An 18,733-nucleotide genomic window follows, 5' to 3' on the forward strand; every position below is an offset into this window, starting at 1 on the left:
TTGTATCAGACAAAAGCCGTTATGATGAATACCTGGCCCTGGCAATTCATCACATTTTTTAATGGCTCCCTGACACCTGTGGTTTGAAAATAGCACTTTTCCATAAAGGTTTACATCCAACATGTTTACAAAGCTAAAACATTATGCAAAATAGAAAGTAGGAGAAGATGGAAAAATTGATATGCTCTCTAAAGGCGGTTGGGATCTTAAAAAAACAAGCCCAGCACCCTTCCTGCTGTACCTACTAGCAGCAGAAAGGACAAAAACCCTCAAAAGCTTTTTTCACTCACAAACAATGTAGCTTCATCATGTCACTCATTACTGTAGCAAGGCTTTTCGATGTCACAAGAATCCTTATCTCACTTTATTCAATTTGCATTGTGGTTCTCGCTTATGGGAGAATTCATTAGCCGCTATTGACTTAGCAAAGCGCCCTGCTTCGCCATGGGGGTGTCGGAGCCCTCCTGTTTTCCACTCCTGGCTTTGAAATGATCAAAAGAGCTGCACGGTGTGCGAGAGGTAAAGAGGGTGCATGATGTCAGAGGCGCAAATGTCGTTCACAATCAAGCGCCGCCTGAGACGCTCATGGAGAACGAGATGCGGCGAGGGACCTGAATGAGACAGGAAGTTTCTCATCAGGCCGTTGGCAAAAACCATGAAGAGAAGAAAGGCGGGAGATAGAGAACGCGGGGATGTGTTTAGGATGGAATAAACGGCAATTGTTGGGGGAATTTTGTGCGTGTGTGTGTGTAAGAGAAAGAAAGAGAGAAATGAAGGCAGTGTCTCCCAGCATATGTTTGGACATTCTTTATACAGTAATGTTTTTACCAAAAGCAATCCAGATAAGATTTCTACAATATGTTTGTGCCTGTTCATAATGATAAAAACTCTCAGCAGCAACCTTTTTTTTTTTTACTTTACAGCTACAAATATAAACAATAAATAAAATACCTGCACAGTGTGGCTATGATATATATCTGTACGTTGGAGAGGTTTACTGTGTTGCTAGTTAATTATTTCTTGAGAAATTATTCTCCCAGTTGCTGAGTTTGATAGATCATTGAAGAGTTTCGCTCAACAGTTGGTTTAGTTTTGAAGAACGGAGGTAAACTTGTCAGACACAAAGCCTACAATAGTTTATTTAGCTGTTGTTTTAACCCTCCTGGGTCCTTGGACTTTAGTTTTTGTTGGTTTTTGAATTGTATTTCTGTAAAAATTTGGCTGCGTCTTTTATATTGCTTTTATATTAGATAAAGCAACTTGTTAGAGATGGTCAATTATCATACCATTTATTGTTAGCATGAATTCATGCTGTAATGCTTAATTCTACATGATGATATTTGTACACGATAATGAATTGTTGGTGTATTATTGGAATTGTTACGTTTCCTATTTGTTACACTGCATCCATGAGAGCAGCACTTATTATTAACATATTTCAAAGAAACAATTGCATCAGTTATTGGTATGGTGGCAGACAGGGGCAAACGTGCAGCAAACTGCTAAATGTTCATCAACTGAAAACACATAAATGATGCGAAACACACAAATGCAAAAAAGAAATGCAGCAGAAAAACGCTGCAAATAGAAAAAAAACAACAGCAAGTTAAGTAAATCTGCAAACTCGCTCCACAAAACAGATGAGCACCAGACCACTATAGGGCATCAATTTGTCTACATTTTGGCTCACACTTTATTCAGTGATTCACCTAAAATTAAACAGGGTTTAGCTATAGTATAGATTGCTTTACATTTGACTCCATAAGACTTTATTATACGGAGGCATTTGTGATCAGCTCAAGTGCCCTGTGGCTACAAAACAAACCCAACTCATCACTCCTCCACCACTATGCTTGACAGATGTGACACCTTTACAGGTTTGCGATGTAGCTCTTGAGTTTTTTGCAGTTTCTCTGAGCATCACGTGGTTTGAGTTTACTGACACATCATCTTCTGAGAGACTGGGAGCTTTCTTAAAAATAAAAAAAATCTCTTAATAACTTTACATTATTTGGATATGGCTTTACAACCCTTCATACACATACGCTGCAGCAACAATAGCTTCTGTAATGTCACTGTTAAATTCTTACCACCTTGGCATTGTTTTAACCCACACTTCTATGTGCCACACCAGTAAACTTCCAAATCTTCTGCTTTTATAGAAGTGGTCCCTTTTGCTGATGATCCAGTAATAAAGGTAATTTAATCGGCACCGACTACTATTTCAGTTAAATTCTCAGTTAAATTCTATGGCAGCAGCGGGGTGTGGCTAATTTTACCACACACAGCTTTCCTGTTTTTGCTTCATCTCGCTTTCATGATGAAAGTGTGGATACCACTGCATGTTTTTGTACACTTGGTTTTGTACCCTTGTGTTTGTGTTTAATATCGCTCACAGAAAGGTGGAAAGGCAGCCAGCCAACTTCTCTTGGGGATAGATCTAAATAATCTTAGACCTAAATAGATCTTTTCTATACCAGATAAATAAATTTGGTATAGAAAAGCACCATTTATATTTTGTCCCAAAATTTAAAACCATCGAATTTAGAAAGAGCGTACTTTCCTTTTACAACTTTTCACTATAACTCCGGTACTGAGTGTTCTAGCGACAGAGGCGTATCAGTATTAGAGGATGTTGTAATACTGATGCTATATTTACCATGCTGCTCACTCCTTTGAAGACATGGTGTGGGGTCAAATGCACTTGTGCAATTATTAAAAATGTATCAAAAAAGAATGTTCTACAACACTGAATCTGCATTAAAGGGGAAGGAAAACATATGGTTCACTGTATCCATTTTCATACATTAATGCATCGCTTTTTATTTGCTATGAAGAGAACAGTTTTTGTACAACTCTTAAATCAGGGTGTCAGTTGGGATTTGAACGAGATGGTGCTTGTTAACATGTCAGTGTCGTGACAGTGGAGGAGGGATATAATGACTCCAGAAAGTCACCTGATTGCTGGAAAAGATGCCTGCTGTGGAAAGGCGCCCTTTCTGTGCAGAGTTAGGGGCTAAGCTAGTTTAATATTCATTGGTAAATGATCTCTTGAACAGAGCTACAGATACTATTCAGCAAAGCATATGAAATCACAAGAGATTTAATAGTCATTAAATGCAATTTACATAAGAATTTAATAAATATTTGTTCAATGTCAGCAAAGTTTTGTTACTACAGTAGGCTACATACTAGAGTAGCATACACCAACACAAGCAAGTTGCAACAATGACTGCTCACTATCTAATGCAACATCAAGGCATTAAACATGAACCAGCAAGAGGCAGTTTACCATTTCTTCATTATTATAAAAAAGTTTAACACTAAAGTTTTTCATGGAAATGATTTCGCTTTTCGGTTTTAGCAGCTAAACATACCTAAATTAAATTTGAAGCGCTGTTACTAAGGTATGTAACAAAAGCTGCACATGCAAAGCCTGACCCGCCACGACCTAAAATAACACTTTTTAACTCACAAATCTTTTGCTGCTGCCGTGGGAACTTGTTCTGTCCGATTGTTTCTATGGCCTCAAAGCAGACCCCTTCACAAACAGTGCTTTTTTGCCAAAGAAAGGCCCCCTTTGTGCACGGCTAATGCAAGAGAAGTACAGTTACTTAGCAGACATACTTGTTTAAATCATATGACATCTCTATTTGAGTCAATTTCTGTTTCTGCAGAAAAGGTGACAACAAAAAGTGATTTTTGGCTCCCCTATTCCTCACTGCTTTCAGATCACACACTGATCAGGTCTAAATGGCTTGTCTTATCCTTCAGTGTCGATGTTTCATGTGGCGGTGTGAACTGGCATAATTGTCAATGTAGCTGTATCGTTTGTGGAAACAGTCAACCTACACAGTCCAATATTTAGCCTGTTTTCTCTGAGTGAACTGACAGTCGAGCTGTTTCACTTTCCTTTATTTCCTCCCTACAAACCTGCTAAAAAGACTAAACCTAAGTTGTTTTGTGTGCTCTGGCGATCAATAGCACCTTGACACTAAAAGAGGCCAGTTAAAGGGAACCTCCACTCTGTCCTAAAAGGACAGAGAAAGCTGCTGGAGAACTGCCCTGTGGCCGTCAGACTTCACCTTTTTTTTCACTGTCCTTGCACCAAACTAAGTCAAGCTTGAATAGATAATGCGGGAGAGCCAACAATGAGACATTTTAGTGAAATAAGCACTTCTTTCCAGAGGCTCGTCAGGTAGTTTGGACAGATGAAGCACAGTTTAAGGCCCTCTTTGTCAATTTGTAATTTAGGAAATGGCTTCATTGTCTTCCCTTGGGGGTTGATTGTGCAGCAAGAGCTCTAGTTTGGGTTGTTTATGCTGCACATTAGCCAGTCAACAATCAATTGCTGAACATCTTGGAGGAACAAGAAAGCAAGAAAAGCTTTTATCATGAGTATGTTGTTCTTTCAAGACTTCTGTCCTTTTATTGTTGACAGAATATCTGCTGCAAGCACAATGGGATAGGGTGTGTTTGCAGAAAATACGCCAAGCGTGTGCGTTTGTGCAGACAGGGGTGCGGGATCCCAAATGTGTGTTTTACCACACAGATTCAGGTGTCTGCACTGAGTCCCTGCTCCTTGTACAGCTGTAAGAATATCAGGCACCGCTGTAAGTAACTCTGCGGTCGGCTTGATTGACGCGCGGGGCCTCAACACCAGCCATTCGAGGCACATTCTAAAAGGGATCTTTTAGACTGTGCGTGCTCCTGATAGCTTCCAAGGAAAATAAGCAGCGTGACATCAGGGCTTTGTTTCAGCAGCGAGGCCCCTTCTGTTTGTGTTTAATATCGCTCAGAGAAAAGTGGAAAGGCAGCCAGCCAACTTCTCTTGCCCCTGACTGCTGAGCTTGGCGCTTTGGCGGTGAAGTGACGGTGGTCTTGTGTGTCTGCTGCGTAAAACCCTCCATCCCTTGCTCTCCTTCTTTGTTCGAGGGTCTTTCTTTGCTCTTGGATCTCCGCTCCCGGGAGGCTTTGCAGTTTGGGCTGCAGGGAAATCAGATCTCACAATACTGGGGGCCAGTTCGGGTTAGAGGGGCAGACAGTAAAAACACAGAAAACAAAACGGTAATGGAGATCTGGGGAAAATGATATGAAAAATGATTTCTGGAACAAAACCGAGTCAGAAGACAAGTGGAGAGAGGCAAAGGGAGATCAAAAGAGAGCAGGGGGAATTTAAGACAGATATTTAGAGGGAAGGGGAGCGTATAGATGAGGTGAGAGTAACGCAGAAAGAGAGGAAAGCAGAAAAGAAAGGAGTAAAGGAAATCTACTGAAGGCCAGCCATGACTGGGTGGTTTTCCTGAGGAGAAGCTCTTTGATACTCCAGCACTCAAACTCCAATGCGTTCAGACAGGAGTTGACAGTGGTTTCGGGCAGCGGTTTGTCTGGCCAGCAAGCTTTGATTTAGAAGACCCTGTACGGTGGGCCGAGTATTTGGCTCTTTGATTTTTGCTAAGTACTCTGGATGGAAAGTCAGCTCTATTTTTCTTTCTTCTTCTTTTCTTTTTTGTTTGATTAGTTTGGTGTTTCTGTCCAAGCCAAAGGCTTACGTGTTCCAAGCATTTTACTTTTTTATTATGCAGCTTTCATTTTTTTTCGTTGACTATTATGCTAAAGATGTAAGTATAGTTTGACTAAAACATTTTATAACTGCTCTTATCTAAGTTCATAAAGAAGTGAAGAAATGCACCTTTATATTTTACTAGGACTACCTGGGGGGATATGGAAATGTTCTGTAAAGTATTTATTAGTTTTTATTTAAATTTACGAGTATGCACTACTTTGTGTTGATCTAATACAAAAAACCCAATAAGTTTGATTAAAGTTTGCAGTTGCAAGAAATCAAAAAGGTCAAAGTGCATAAATGTGCAAGGCATTGTATAGGTAAGCATGTGAAAAGATAAAACTATCCACTCGGATCCAAAGAAAGGATAAAAGAGGAAAGCCACTGACGAGCTACTGGCGAACAATGTTAATAGGCTGTTGGTTTTTCTGGTTTTTCCTCTTTTGCAGCAGCTGTATGCCGCACAGCTGGCAAGCATGCAGATCTCACCAGGAGCCAAGATGGCTCCCCTCCCACAGGCTCCTAACTCCTCCGGTCCTCTTTCACCATCCAACCTCAAGAGCGAGAAACAAGTATCCAGCCCTGTCACTCAGATTAAGGTGCGTGAAAATTTAAAGGTGTTAACATTTAGGGTCATATAAGCTGAAGCAAAGTCACATAAGATTTTTAGGAGTGGGTGAGAAAATAAGCCTACTGAGTCAGTAGTTCATACTTGTTCCCTGTAATTAATAAATGTGAAGTAAAATGGCGTCTTAATGTGTTCAACAGACAACATAATAATACAAAGGAAAGAGTGAGTTCAGAATCTGTGTTTTGGGAAAACACTTAAGACCGATGATTAGTGCAGAGTTAAAGTGAGAGGCTGGAAATTTGGAATATGTTGAAACGATGATCTGTGCACAGCCCACTGCTCTTCACCGTCAGTTAGTACCAGCTTATTCAGAAGAAGTCGCACACTGATACACACACAGACACACACACACACACAGACACTGGCGCTGGCTGCTGTTTGGCAGAAGCCCAGACCTCTTCACTAGAGAGAGCGTGCGCCTCATCTTTACTCAACAACCAGGCAGTAATGGAAACCATGTGTGTGTGTGGGGCACAGCTGCAGCCGGCGTCACAATAGGCTGGCGTCAGAGCTTGCTGCACTCAAACAGTAGTGCTGTGCCCTCCAAGTGCCCCACCCTCTACTAACCTTTGCTCTGGTGCTCCACCAGCGCTTAAACCCGCAAATCTTTTACAACAAAGCTCATCCTAAACTCCTCTCCTGTACACTTCCTCAGCTGAGGCTTTGTTGCAAATTAGATCCATGTTCATGATGTGTTTCCAGCCACATCAAAAATATAGACACAGACACTGATGGTGTGCAAGAGTTCATTTTGTTAACATGGATATTATTCATATTTCCATATATAGTTCTGTGAAAAAGTACCATCTTACAAATTTATTCTGTTTTCTAATTTTTTAGATTATTTAACAAATCTATGATAGATTGTCTCCGTAGTTACAAAATTGAGTTTTCCAGATTTAATTTATTAAGGGGAAAAAAAAAAAAACATCCCAACCAATCTGGCCATGTCTGAAAATAAATTTACCCTCATTGTAAGATTGTGAATTAACTGTGGATACACTATTCCTCAGTCCAGGCCTGTTTACTGTCTGACCTCTGGAATCAAGAAATCACTTAACTAGAACCTGTCTAAAAGCATGAAGTAGGCTAAAACACTTCAATAAACAACACATGACCTTACCTGAAGAAACAAACAAAGTCATTGACATCTATAAGTGTGGAAAGGGTCACAAAGCCATTTCTAAGGCTTCGGGACCTAATTACCAATGGAGAAGACACGGAACAATAATTCACTTTCCCAAGACTGGCAGATCAACCAAAATTACTCCAAAAGCTCATCAATGACTCATCCAGGAGGTCAGAAATAAATCCAGAGCAACATCTAAAGTACTGCAGGCCTCATTTGCTCACATGTTCATAATTCATTGGGAACAGCATTACAACATAAAAAAAAAAAAGTACATTCCTATATATTCTTAATGGGGAGAAATAAAAGATTAGGACCACTGCTGACCAAAAGGAAGGCAAAAGACCCAATTCACATTTATCCAAGAAACATCTTGATGATCCCCAAAATGGTTGAAAAAATTTTATGATGGCTGATGAGAATAAAATGAGACATTTTGGAAGGAGTGTGTCCTATTACATCTGGTTTAAAACTAACAGTATTTCAGAGAAAGAACATTATACTGACAGTCAAACAGTGGCAGTGTGATGTTGTGAGGCTGCTTTGCAGCTTCAGGACCTGGACTACTTCTTGTAATTGATGGAACCATTAATTCTGCTCTCTGCCACAAAATCCAAGAGCTGAATGGCCAACCATTGGTTTGTGATCTTGAGATCAATCCACTTATCCAGAATTAGAAATTTTCAGAGCTCACCAGCAAGTTCACCAATGAATGGCTCAAAAATAGAAAGTTTTGGAGTGGCCTGGTAAAAGTGGACTTTGACGAGGCAGACCGACTGACTTTAAACAGGCTATTCATGCTTGACAACCTTCGGGTGCGGCTGAACTAAAACAATGTGTGATGAGTAATGGCCTTTTTACACTGTGCAACTTTAGCAGTATTAAAAGACAATTCTATGACACTATACTATGTGCATCTAATAAACTTTTCTGTTTGATGTGTGCACATTGTACGATGACTGTTTACTACTAAATCGGTTACTACATACGGCAATTAGCAACGTCTATAGTGTGCACACATCAGCGTACGCCATCCATCTTTGCTCCCAGAGGCAATCAACACAAACACACAATGATGAATGCAGCCCTTGTCGTTGTGGCATGTATGTGTCTCAAAACACATATGAAGAAAAGGTGGAGGAGTAGAATGTGGACGAGTTTGTGGTTGGGGAAAAGAGGCCAACTTCAGATGTCGATGTTGTGCGAAATTCAATCTGTTCCCCTTCTGCAACCAACAATGTGTTTGCCTCACACAAGAGGATTCTCCTCACCAGTCTGCTATCCACCGGGCCTCACAGGACTCATACCTTAGCCTAAAGAACTCTGTGGAAACACTATATGGTAAAGTACATATGGTAGCACCCCCATGGTGTAACACCTGGTCACACAGCACCTCTCAGGGGAACTGAATTTCGCACAACACTGGTTTTATGCTGCAATTATATTTGCGGATTAGTAGATGTAGGTTGTAGCAGCTGCCACACTGTGACATAGTTATTCTAAATATTCAGATATGCAGTAAATATTCAGATATTTACTGCAGGGTATCTTTGGTCACAAGACGCTAACATCGTCTGTCCTTGAGACTGTCTCATAGTGCAACGGAAGACCGCAGATTTAGAGCCATGACCAAAGATTTCTCTTTTCTTACAATCCACATCTTTCGGCTGTGACAGCCCAAAATCCCACGGTGTATACTGGCTATAAAACACTTGTTGCCAGCTATAACAAACGCTCGATGGCAGTTGTTGCAGCCAAGTGTGCAGAACCAGCTGTTTAGGGTGCAATTACTTTTTCACTTAGAGCAAGGTTGGTTTAGATAGAGTTTTTCCCTGAATAAATAAAATCACCATCTGAAAACTGCATTTTGTATTTATTCAGGTTATTTTTGTCATATCAAAATTAGTTAGATGATCCAAAAATATTTAGATGTGACCAAAAAAAAGCAAAAGCAGATAAAATCCGAAAGGTGGCAAATAGTTTTTCACAGTTCTGTATACTGTATGCAGGAATCCCTCCTTTTAAAGCAGAAGGTACATTATTAGATTGAACATATTTGCTTACACTCACATCTTTATCCCATTTTTGGATATCAGGTAATGTGTAAGAGGAATCCTGAGCAACATTAAGTGCAATCAAGCAAGTTTCAACAAGCTGCTTGGCTGCAGAACATCACCCCCAGCATATCGCATGTGTAAACAGGAACGAAATAGACACAGATTAGAAAGTAAAGCAGATCTTGTTGCATTACATTTCAGGTCCCACACTTTTACCTTCCCAAAATGCTCGATTGTTTAAATTAATGGCAGTTTTTTCAACCAACGTATTTTTTTTCTGAGTGCATTTCACAATGTATGACAGTTCTACTGAAGACTGTTGATAATTCACCCCAAATATATTCCATGGTAGGGCTGTACAATATATCGCGACTATATTGTCATAGCAATATCAGGGTGTGCAATATTCATACCGCAAAGAAGTGTTTGGAATGCAACGTTGGCTAATATATTCCAACTGTTTTGAACTTGGATTTTACATGCCAGTGAGATACGTGTTGGACAGAGTCTCACAGCAGCAGATTCTCACAGGAGACAAATGGCATTACCCAAAATGCTAACGGTCACATAGTGTTGGAAGCAAAAGTGAGAAAGAAAGGAGAAGAAAATAGGCGTAGATCACAACTAACAATTTTAACGGCATCGCAGGATTTTCTAATATCCTGCAGCCCTACCGCATTGGCCCTTGATTGGACTCTTAACTTGTTCAGGCTGTACCCTACCTCTCGTCAATTGATCGGATAATGACAATGATATTTGATGATAGTTGGATGTTCTCCATGGTGAAATGGTCTGTTTTTTAGAATTTATATGTCATTTAGTGGAGTAAAAAGATCATGTGTCATAAGAAAATTTGGAGTCAAAGTGAAATTTGTCTCAAAAAGTGCTGTTCAGTTGCTATCAGAATAACTTCAGGCTGTTCATATAGGTTTAAGATTTTATTATAGACCCCTCATATGAAGTTTTACATCCTGTACCTAAGTTTGACACTCTTATTTTGAAGTAAGAAAGGAAGTACTTCTATAGTTGCCCTGGTTTGTTGGTGTTTATGTTTGCACTGCAGAAGCTTTCATCACTTTTAACTTGTTTGTGTTGCTGCATTGCTGTCGTGGAAACAATAAACACTGACCAAATGACAAACAATAGCTGTACACTTCAGCTGGCTAACAGTTAGCTTCATCATCAAAAATAAAGCTAGAAGTTAAAAATTAGCTTCCTGTTCAACGCTAAAGTAATGGGATTTTGCAATGAAATCTGGACTTCATTTCATCGAGTGCAGCTCAAAAACCAAAATACTTAAACTTGAACCTGAACTGGAAAATTTGACAATGATCAGCATTTCTTTAAAACACAGTTTAATATTAATGAAAACATTATTCGGTTTGTGAAAACATAAAGATAGCTTTTCAGTGCTTTGTAATCAGGGCACCTTGGACACCAAACTACCAAAATAAATGTATTAGCTCCACCAGCAGGTGGCAATAACATGGATATTAACCAAAACTCTAAAACAGTGCTAGCTGAAAGATTGTTGCCTTGTTATTTTCTGTTCCTCTCAGTCTTTATTTTCTTTCAGCTCTATGTTCACTGAAAACAGAGACAGGTGTGACATTAAAACAATAGAAATTAAAAACCTCCATCACTAGTGCTGTGAGTTGAAGCGCAGACAGTAATAGTGAGAGATTGCAACGTGGATCTTTTTGTCTTTGTTTTTTAATGTTCTCCTTTTATAAATCATGACTGCACCAACAATTTTGTTTTTTTTAACTCTTCACTTTGAAAACCATTTTAAATGTATAAGTTTTGCCACTTCCTGTGTGTTGACATGAGCTGCAAACAAGGCAGAAAATCTTAGTTTGGCAAAAATATCTTAGTTGGGACAAGACTATTTTTTATTAACTGGTTTTGTGTTATAAATCATACATCAAATGTTATCTGGTCTCTTGAGTAGAATTTATGTTTACACCACTAACATCTCTTCACTTGCCTATTTTGTTACCAGGAAGAAGGATCCACACAGCCACTGAACCTCTCAGCCAGACCTAAGACAGCCGAGCCTTATCGCTCTCCGACGTCACCGACACAGAGCCTGCTCCCTAGAAACAAGACCAGCCCAAGCAACATGGGCAAGGGTCGCATCCCCAGCCCCATCTCCATCCCAAGCATGGGCAGAAACACATCCCTGGGTAGGTGGCAATAACAGTACACCAGTTTATATCTAGACTAACAGTCCCCCCAGTCTGATGAACCTGCTTGCACTGACTTCACTCACATGTTCTTTCACTTAAACTACGCTACTCTAAGCCAAGAAGAACAACAGAGTGCGAACGCACTTCCCCAGATCTATACTGTACATCCGCCCCTAACAAACACATCCTCGCTTTTGTGTAAAAATTTTGTCGTCCCTTTAACCGTAAAAACAAAAACATCACACAGTCAGACACTTCACTCCTCCCTGCCACCCACAGACACACTTTGCCGCATTGCCTGCGCCTGAACGACTGCAGACACTTCAACCTCACCAGGAGACCTCTGTGTGTATGTGTGTGTGTGTAATCTGACTGAGTGTTTGTGTTTTACAGGAGTCCAAAGCCCTGTATTTAGCCCCAATGAAAACCCTGGCAGCGGAAGCAGTGAAACCCAGCACACGTTATTTGGTTTTTAAGAGCTTCCTCGCATTATTGTCTGCCCGCGCTAGACCTTTTATACTCCTACCTCTGCTATCTGTTATTAAGGCCAATCTAAAGCCTCTCATTATGCCACCCCTCCCCCCCCAGAAAACAATTTCACCAGCTTCTCTATAGTGGCTTTGAGGACGCGACGCTTGTGTTATTTTTTGCCCGTTTTAACGGCCACCCAAGCGTACAGTGCTTCCTACTTGTCTGCTAATTAAACGAGGAGGGCAACGGAAACTTTGCATCCTTTTATTTCTTTTAATTCCTCAAGTGCACGTTGGCTTCAAAAGTGAGAAGTGTGGCGCACAAACAAGGGGGAGGAGGTTCTCTTCAGTTTTGAACTGGAAAACATGTGGATGTGATTTCAGAGCAAAAAACAGTTTTGATTACATTTGTTTGAATTATATTAAGGGTGTATTTAGATATGTACACTTTAAGTAATTAAACTGTCTCTCTAAACTAATTCAACCAAATTAAAAGAGGTTTGCCAGTCACAATTTAGAAATCAGGGGAAAACAAAACCTTGGACCAGGACAGAAATTAGATTCGACTTTTATGCTACTAGAATCTTAAGATGCAGTTTGCTTTATCTAACTAAACATTTGCCTTCTTGTACTTACATTAAGAGTGTAATTTTTCATGCTTTAAACCTTTCATCTGCTGTGTCATTTGCAGACATCCTGTCCAGCCTTAACTCCTCAGCGCTGTTTGGGGACCAAGACGCGGTAATGAAAGCCATCCAGGAGGCCAGGAGCATGAGGGAGCAGATCCAGAGGGAACAGCTCCACCATCAGCAGCAGCAACAGCAGCCAGGCCACCAGAGTCTGGAGGCCAAACTGTCTGCACTTAGCAGCATGAACTTCAACAACAGCAACAAGGTTAGAAGGATGTGAAGGATACATGTTAGGATGTGTCCACTCTTGTCACTAATGATGTTTATAGGAGGCAGTGAGGTATAATCTGTTTTACAATACCAGAGTCCATTCCTTTAAACACTTAACATTTGCTGTAACTGTTTTCTAACATCCTGCAGGTGATGAATAAAATTCATGGCTCTCTCTCTACTTTACCACAAGCTTGTTTGACATAAAGCTGCTCTCATCATCTGGTGCTTCACATGAGCAGCTGATGCTTTATTGGGTACATCTTGCTAGTTCCAAGATGGGCCTCGTTTTACCTTTAAAACTACCTCAGTTCCTAATGCCATAGGTCCAACAAGGTGTCGGAAACATTCCTCAGATGTTGTGGCCCATTTTGACATGATAAGATCATTTAGTTGGTGGATATTTGTCGACTGGACTGGTGGAAATCTCCTGTTTCAACACATCCCAAAGATGCTCTCTTGGAGTGAAATGTAGTGCCTGTGGGTGCCACTGGAGTGCAAAGAAATCATTGTCATGTTCAGGAAACCAATTTGAGATAATCTGAGCTTTGTAAGCCATCAGAATGTGGGTACACTATGATAATATAGGTATGGAAATGGTCAGCAACATTACTCATGTAGGGTGTTACTAAGAGCCCATAGATTACCAAGAAACTATCCCCCACACCATTATACCAATACCACCAGCCTGAAGCCTTTTATTCAAGGCAGGATAGATCCGTGCTTTCCCCTTGTAACACCAAATTATGACCCTTGCCATCTAAATATTGAAAATTAAATCAAGACTTATCAGACCAGGCAACATTTTTTCTTAATGGTTAGTGCCCAGTTTTGTTGAGCATGTGTGAAGTGTAGACCCAGGTTAACGTTTTAATCGGACAGGAGTGACACCCTGTGTGGTCTTCTATTACTGCAGTCCCCTGCTGCAAGGTTTGACATCAACAAGACATTTTTGTCTACACAACTGCTGCTCACTGGATATTTTCTTCTTTCAAACAATTCTCTGTAAACCTGTGAGATGGTGAAGGAAAATTCCCGTAGATCGGTAGTTTCAGAAATGTTCTGACCAGCCCATTTTGCACCAACAAATATGCCATGTTCAAAGTCATTTCAACTAATTAAGCCATTTTCATTTCAAGTAGGTGCATAAATGCACTGAGTTGCTGGTATGTATGTGCTAAATTGTGTTTATAGCAGTTGAAGTCTACTTAATAAAGTGGCTGTTTAATATAAGTATATATTTCAACAATACAATTGCAATTTTGACTCATATCTTCTGACTGGCCTGGTCACAAGGGTGTGACCAGGCCAGTCCCTGTTTACCAGACATCCGCGTAGGCCTTACAAAACTTATTTAAAGTGATCTTTTTGAGCGGTTGTCCTCTAAGTAATCAGTATCCAGCCCTGGACCTGGAGCCCAACTGTCTGGCATGTTTTTGATGTTTCCTTGCTATAGGACATCCTACCACATTACCTAATCAGTATACCATCAAGTAATGCAGAAACCTGTTGATAAGCACAGTCATTTCAATCTGGTGAGTGGCAACAGGTAAACACCAAAGACTTCCAGAACAGTCAGCCAAAATCAAACTGTGTCCATTCTTGCTGCCCATGTAGCAGGCAAGTGCACCTGGATGTTGAGTTTCCATCACGGCTGACTGGGGATGGAACAACTAAATACCGCAAACAATTGCAAATGATTTGGCCCAGCTGCAGATAAAAAGCCCTAACCCAGTCCAAACCAATGTGCTGAAAGCCAGATGCTACCAAGCGTTAGTGGGGATTTTTGGCTAGTTTAAAAGATATTACACATCATACTAATGCACCACGATGACCTGCTGAGGGCATTCTTCATTTACCCCCTACAATATTAGGTTCTGTCTCTTGCGCTTTTAAACATACACATACACAGCGACATACTCTCTGTGATTCTGAAGCTCCTTCATTCTGGTGGCACATTTATCTTCTGGATTACCTTGGCTGAGTTTCTTAGATTTCTCCTCAGACAACGGCTTGGTCTGAGGAATATTCATGGATTATTTTTGGTGTAATTTGGCTCAGGCTGCTGGTGCTCTTAAAACCTTCTCTTTTTCTCCTCTCATCTCTACGGCCACCCAGAAGCCAAGAGCTTTGAAGAGGGAGCAGCTGGGCCAATGACAAGTGATAGTTCTGGCGTGTTAGTGTGTGTATGTTTGTGAGCTTGCCTTGACTATGTGATTGGGGCTTTTTCAGTTTTTGATAGATTGTGTTAACATTAGCCTGTGTCCGTAGGTGTATGTGTGTGTGTGTGTATGTGTGCGTTTGCCCTGGAGAGGCGTCAAAGCCCAATTACAGGGCGTTTTTAAGAGAAAAAGGTCCTCCCCCAGAGATGTACAATATGGCTAATTTCTGATCTCCAGTTTTTGTATAGCTTTGACCGATTTTCTCTATTTCAGAATATCTCTTTGAGAATTTAAAGAACAATTTGAAGATGTAAAACCTGCTAAGATAATAACAATTTTTTTGGCCTTTTTGTCCCGAGTCTGTTTATTGTTTATATTTAAAGCAGAGGCACTGCTCTAATGTATGTGTGTGTGTGTGTGTGAGAGATCAGTTGCTTTAAAATAGGGGTGGGCATTTATCATATCGTTTATGGTAAAGAATGTCTTATGAAACAAATTTGAAATTATCATCACAATAAATTCCTGTTAATGATGTTTGGAAACTCCAAAAATTGGCTGTGTTGTTGGTTGGTATTGTTACTTTTTATTTTCCCCATTGTTTGTTCCATACATCAATAAATATCAATAAATTTAAAAAAATGATTAAATGCAGTTACTGTGTGGAGTTTAGTGATGAAAATCTTATTTCTTTATGCAACTGGTGCCCTAAAGAAGCCCAAATCTCCCACCCCAACTGTAAAAACATTTTTTTTAATATATATATTTTAAGAAAAAGAAAAAAATGAAAGAGTTCACATTTTTAACTGTTTTTAACATTCCATGCAAGTACCTAATCAGTGTAATTAGCAGGTTTGCTTTTCTAACAATGAACAGTGGCATATTCTTTCCTTAATTGTATAAAGTGTACAATTGTAACATGTACAAGTTTCTCAATGTTTGCACATTTGACAAAGAAAAGGCTTTTATCAAAGCAGGTCAGAACTCATTAGTGATGAATGTGTGTAAATGAAAGTATAATTGGTTCTTTTGGAAAGTATGTGAGAGTGCGAAAGTGTATGTGTGTATGAACAAATAGGTATGTTTATTGTATAGGTACAACCGTGTGATAGAGAAATGATAAATCCCTGGAAATCTTTAATAACTGGTGTAACTGAGGGGCGAGGTCTGTTACAATTGTGTTGTATGATTAACATCAACCTGTCAAGGGACTACAGGTGGAAATTAGCATCTTTTGCTATAACCTGGCACCATGCATATTTCCTATTTTTAGGTCAATGTATTGTTGTGCACTGTCTCTGTACAAATAAAAAAACAATCAATCAATCAATAATTGTGGAGGTCAAAAAGATTCTCAGCATTTCCAAATACATTTCCAAATCAAGCATGTTCCATGAAGGTAAAACCTCTGAGGCTTAAAAGAGAACAGCTTTGCTGCAATGCGTTCAGCCTTCCTGTTATCGGCTGAAACTCTTCCTCTCTTTCCTACCCTGAATGAATTTTGAATACTGATACTGAAAATAGTAAACTTTTACTTTTCCTCTCTCGGCAACAGCTTTTACAACAAAAAGTGTCTTTTGTACGATCTGCTAAAGCTTAGGTATGAAATGTTTGCTGATCAGAAAAGATAGGATTTTTAGGTTCTCACAGGCTGGTCACCAGTTAGGGCAATCAAGCTACAAATCTGCCAACTACGGTCACCAGCCAATTTCTCCGACCATCTCTATCTCCTATACACTCTTATGTCTTCTGCTTATGTTTGTCCCGTAGGCTGACCAATATGTTGCCTTTGTACCAAGAGCTCATATCCACAGGAGAAATTCAGATTCCAAAACATCTTAAATTAGTCTGATCAGCCGATTATGGATTGTTAGGATCAGACATCCTGGAAAAATGGGGAACACGATTAAACCAACTCTCCTGTGCAATTGATCCCATGTTGCTCAAAACCAAGCAGATAAAAGGGGAGAAGAGGAAGTCATAAATATTTTAGGGCTAGAGACTTTGAACCCTCCTCAACCCCAAGTAGGTCATGATTTGGTGCACTCTAAGGATGGCCTGTTTTGATTCTTTTGGACTTGTTTGCTTCGCATCTTTACCAGGAAAACATTCGAAATCTGGCAGAAAAATATAGCGCTGTACTCAACTTTCAGTCCCGAGTGGGTTTTTCTTTAAAAGTCATTATACCAGTAAACAGTGAGATAATCATAAACATAAATTATAGAACAATTGCAGATAAATTCTTGATAAATGTTTAATGTGAGTTGTCTGCTGCAGGTCCACCTAAAAGTACCACTGAGATGAATTTGTGCTTCAAAGCGATTTTTTTTATTTACTGTTAACTTAGAAACAGTCAAACATTAAGGTGGGTGGGTTTCACAAAGATTGTTGTATGTTGCTGAAACTCTACATTTTCCAACTTTATAGGAACAAAACCAAAGCAATGCAGTTATTTAGTTTACAGCTGCACACCTACAAATAAAAAGCTCATTGGGAAAGTTTTAAAGTGATTGTTTCCTGTTCAAAGCTGCCAGTGTTCCTCTGCTTTTGTTGTCATGTTGTACACCACCTAACAACAAGCACTCAAACACATGCAGCTGTGAAGACATCATTAAATCTAGCCAAACAACTCTATCGGTGTGCGCCCATTTTTTTTGTTCTTCTTTTTCCAATACTCCCAAAGGCTTCGCTCTGTCCTTAACAATTCATGGATGGAACTTAACGGGGACTCAAGAGTGTGACTCACCACTTCCACCTCAAGAAGAGCGGCACTTTTTCTTTACCTTGGACTGCTCTTTGTTTTTTGTTCGCTGAATAAGTTTCCGACTCAGTTTCTTCCCCTTGAAACTTTAATGCTCAGTCTGAGCCCTTTTGTTTCATGACACTGCACCGACAGCAGATTTGTCTTTTATTGAAAAAAGGGGCAAAAGCTGTAATTGATATCTCAGTGTTAAATGTTGAGCTATTTATTGCTCCCGCTGATTCGGCTCAAAAGGAGTCACTGGATGGCCATCTGAGTGCATTTTTGCTTATTTCGATGTGCATGTATTTTTGCGCCCAGGGTATTCTTTTGCAGCAGTGACTACATAGACATTTCTCTGAGAAGTAAAAATGATCCCAGTATTCTTTCTGTGTGTGTATTTTAGTGTGTTGGTGTCCTAGCTCTGCTTTGGACATGTTAAGATCCTTTTAGCTGGTGTACAGACTACAGGCCTGGCCAGTTAGTGGCATTGTTGAGTATCACCTTACGCTAACGTTGCTTCCAGCTGGCCTGTGGCTGCCAGAGCTCACAGAAATAGTCACTGTGTTTAACTCTGTGTGGGTGTGCACATGTATATGCAAAAACAGACTGTGCACGCTCATTTGTATCAGTTACAAAGCACTCAGTAAACCCACATAAGTCCTGTTGAGCATCTGAAAGACAAGAACGTTACACATCATTGTGTGATGAAAAACTGTAAGCAGTCATTTGTCACATTACAACGTAAGAACAAGGAAGGATTTAGGTAAATTAGTGCAAGTCAGTCCTGCAGAATTTGTATTCTTTACATGATCTGTATCATGCTGAACACCAACTGACTTGCTCCAAGCCTGCATTTTACCATAGAAAAACAAAGGTGAAAGCTTTAAATT

The 18,733-nt window shown here is 39.9% G+C and overlaps 1 protein-coding gene across 3 annotated transcripts in view; it reads left to right on the top strand.

Moving 5' to 3' along the window:
- Nucleotides 1–18,733, top strand: part of LOC124858238 (transcription factor SOX-6-like) — a 158,204-nt gene that overhangs the window by 118,199 nt on the left and 21,272 nt on the right. For 2 of the 3 annotated variants that reach the window (XM_047350167.1, XM_047350176.1), the window contains 3 exons: nucleotides 6,016–6,165; nucleotides 11,386–11,569; nucleotides 12,734–12,936. In XM_047350167.1, coding sequence (XP_047206123.1) covers nucleotides 6,016–6,165; nucleotides 11,386–11,569; nucleotides 12,734–12,936 — 537 coding nt within the window. The remainder of the gene's footprint in view (nucleotides 1–6,015; nucleotides 6,166–11,385; nucleotides 11,570–12,733; nucleotides 12,937–18,733) is intronic. The other variant, XM_047350186.1, reaches the window with a different exon arrangement.

The sequence above is a fragment of the Girardinichthys multiradiatus genome, chromosome 2 (assembly GCF_021462225.1).
Source record: "Girardinichthys multiradiatus isolate DD_20200921_A chromosome 2, DD_fGirMul_XY1, whole genome shotgun sequence".
NCBI classification, from domain to species: domain Eukaryota; kingdom Metazoa; phylum Chordata; class Actinopteri; order Cyprinodontiformes; family Goodeidae; genus Girardinichthys; species Girardinichthys multiradiatus.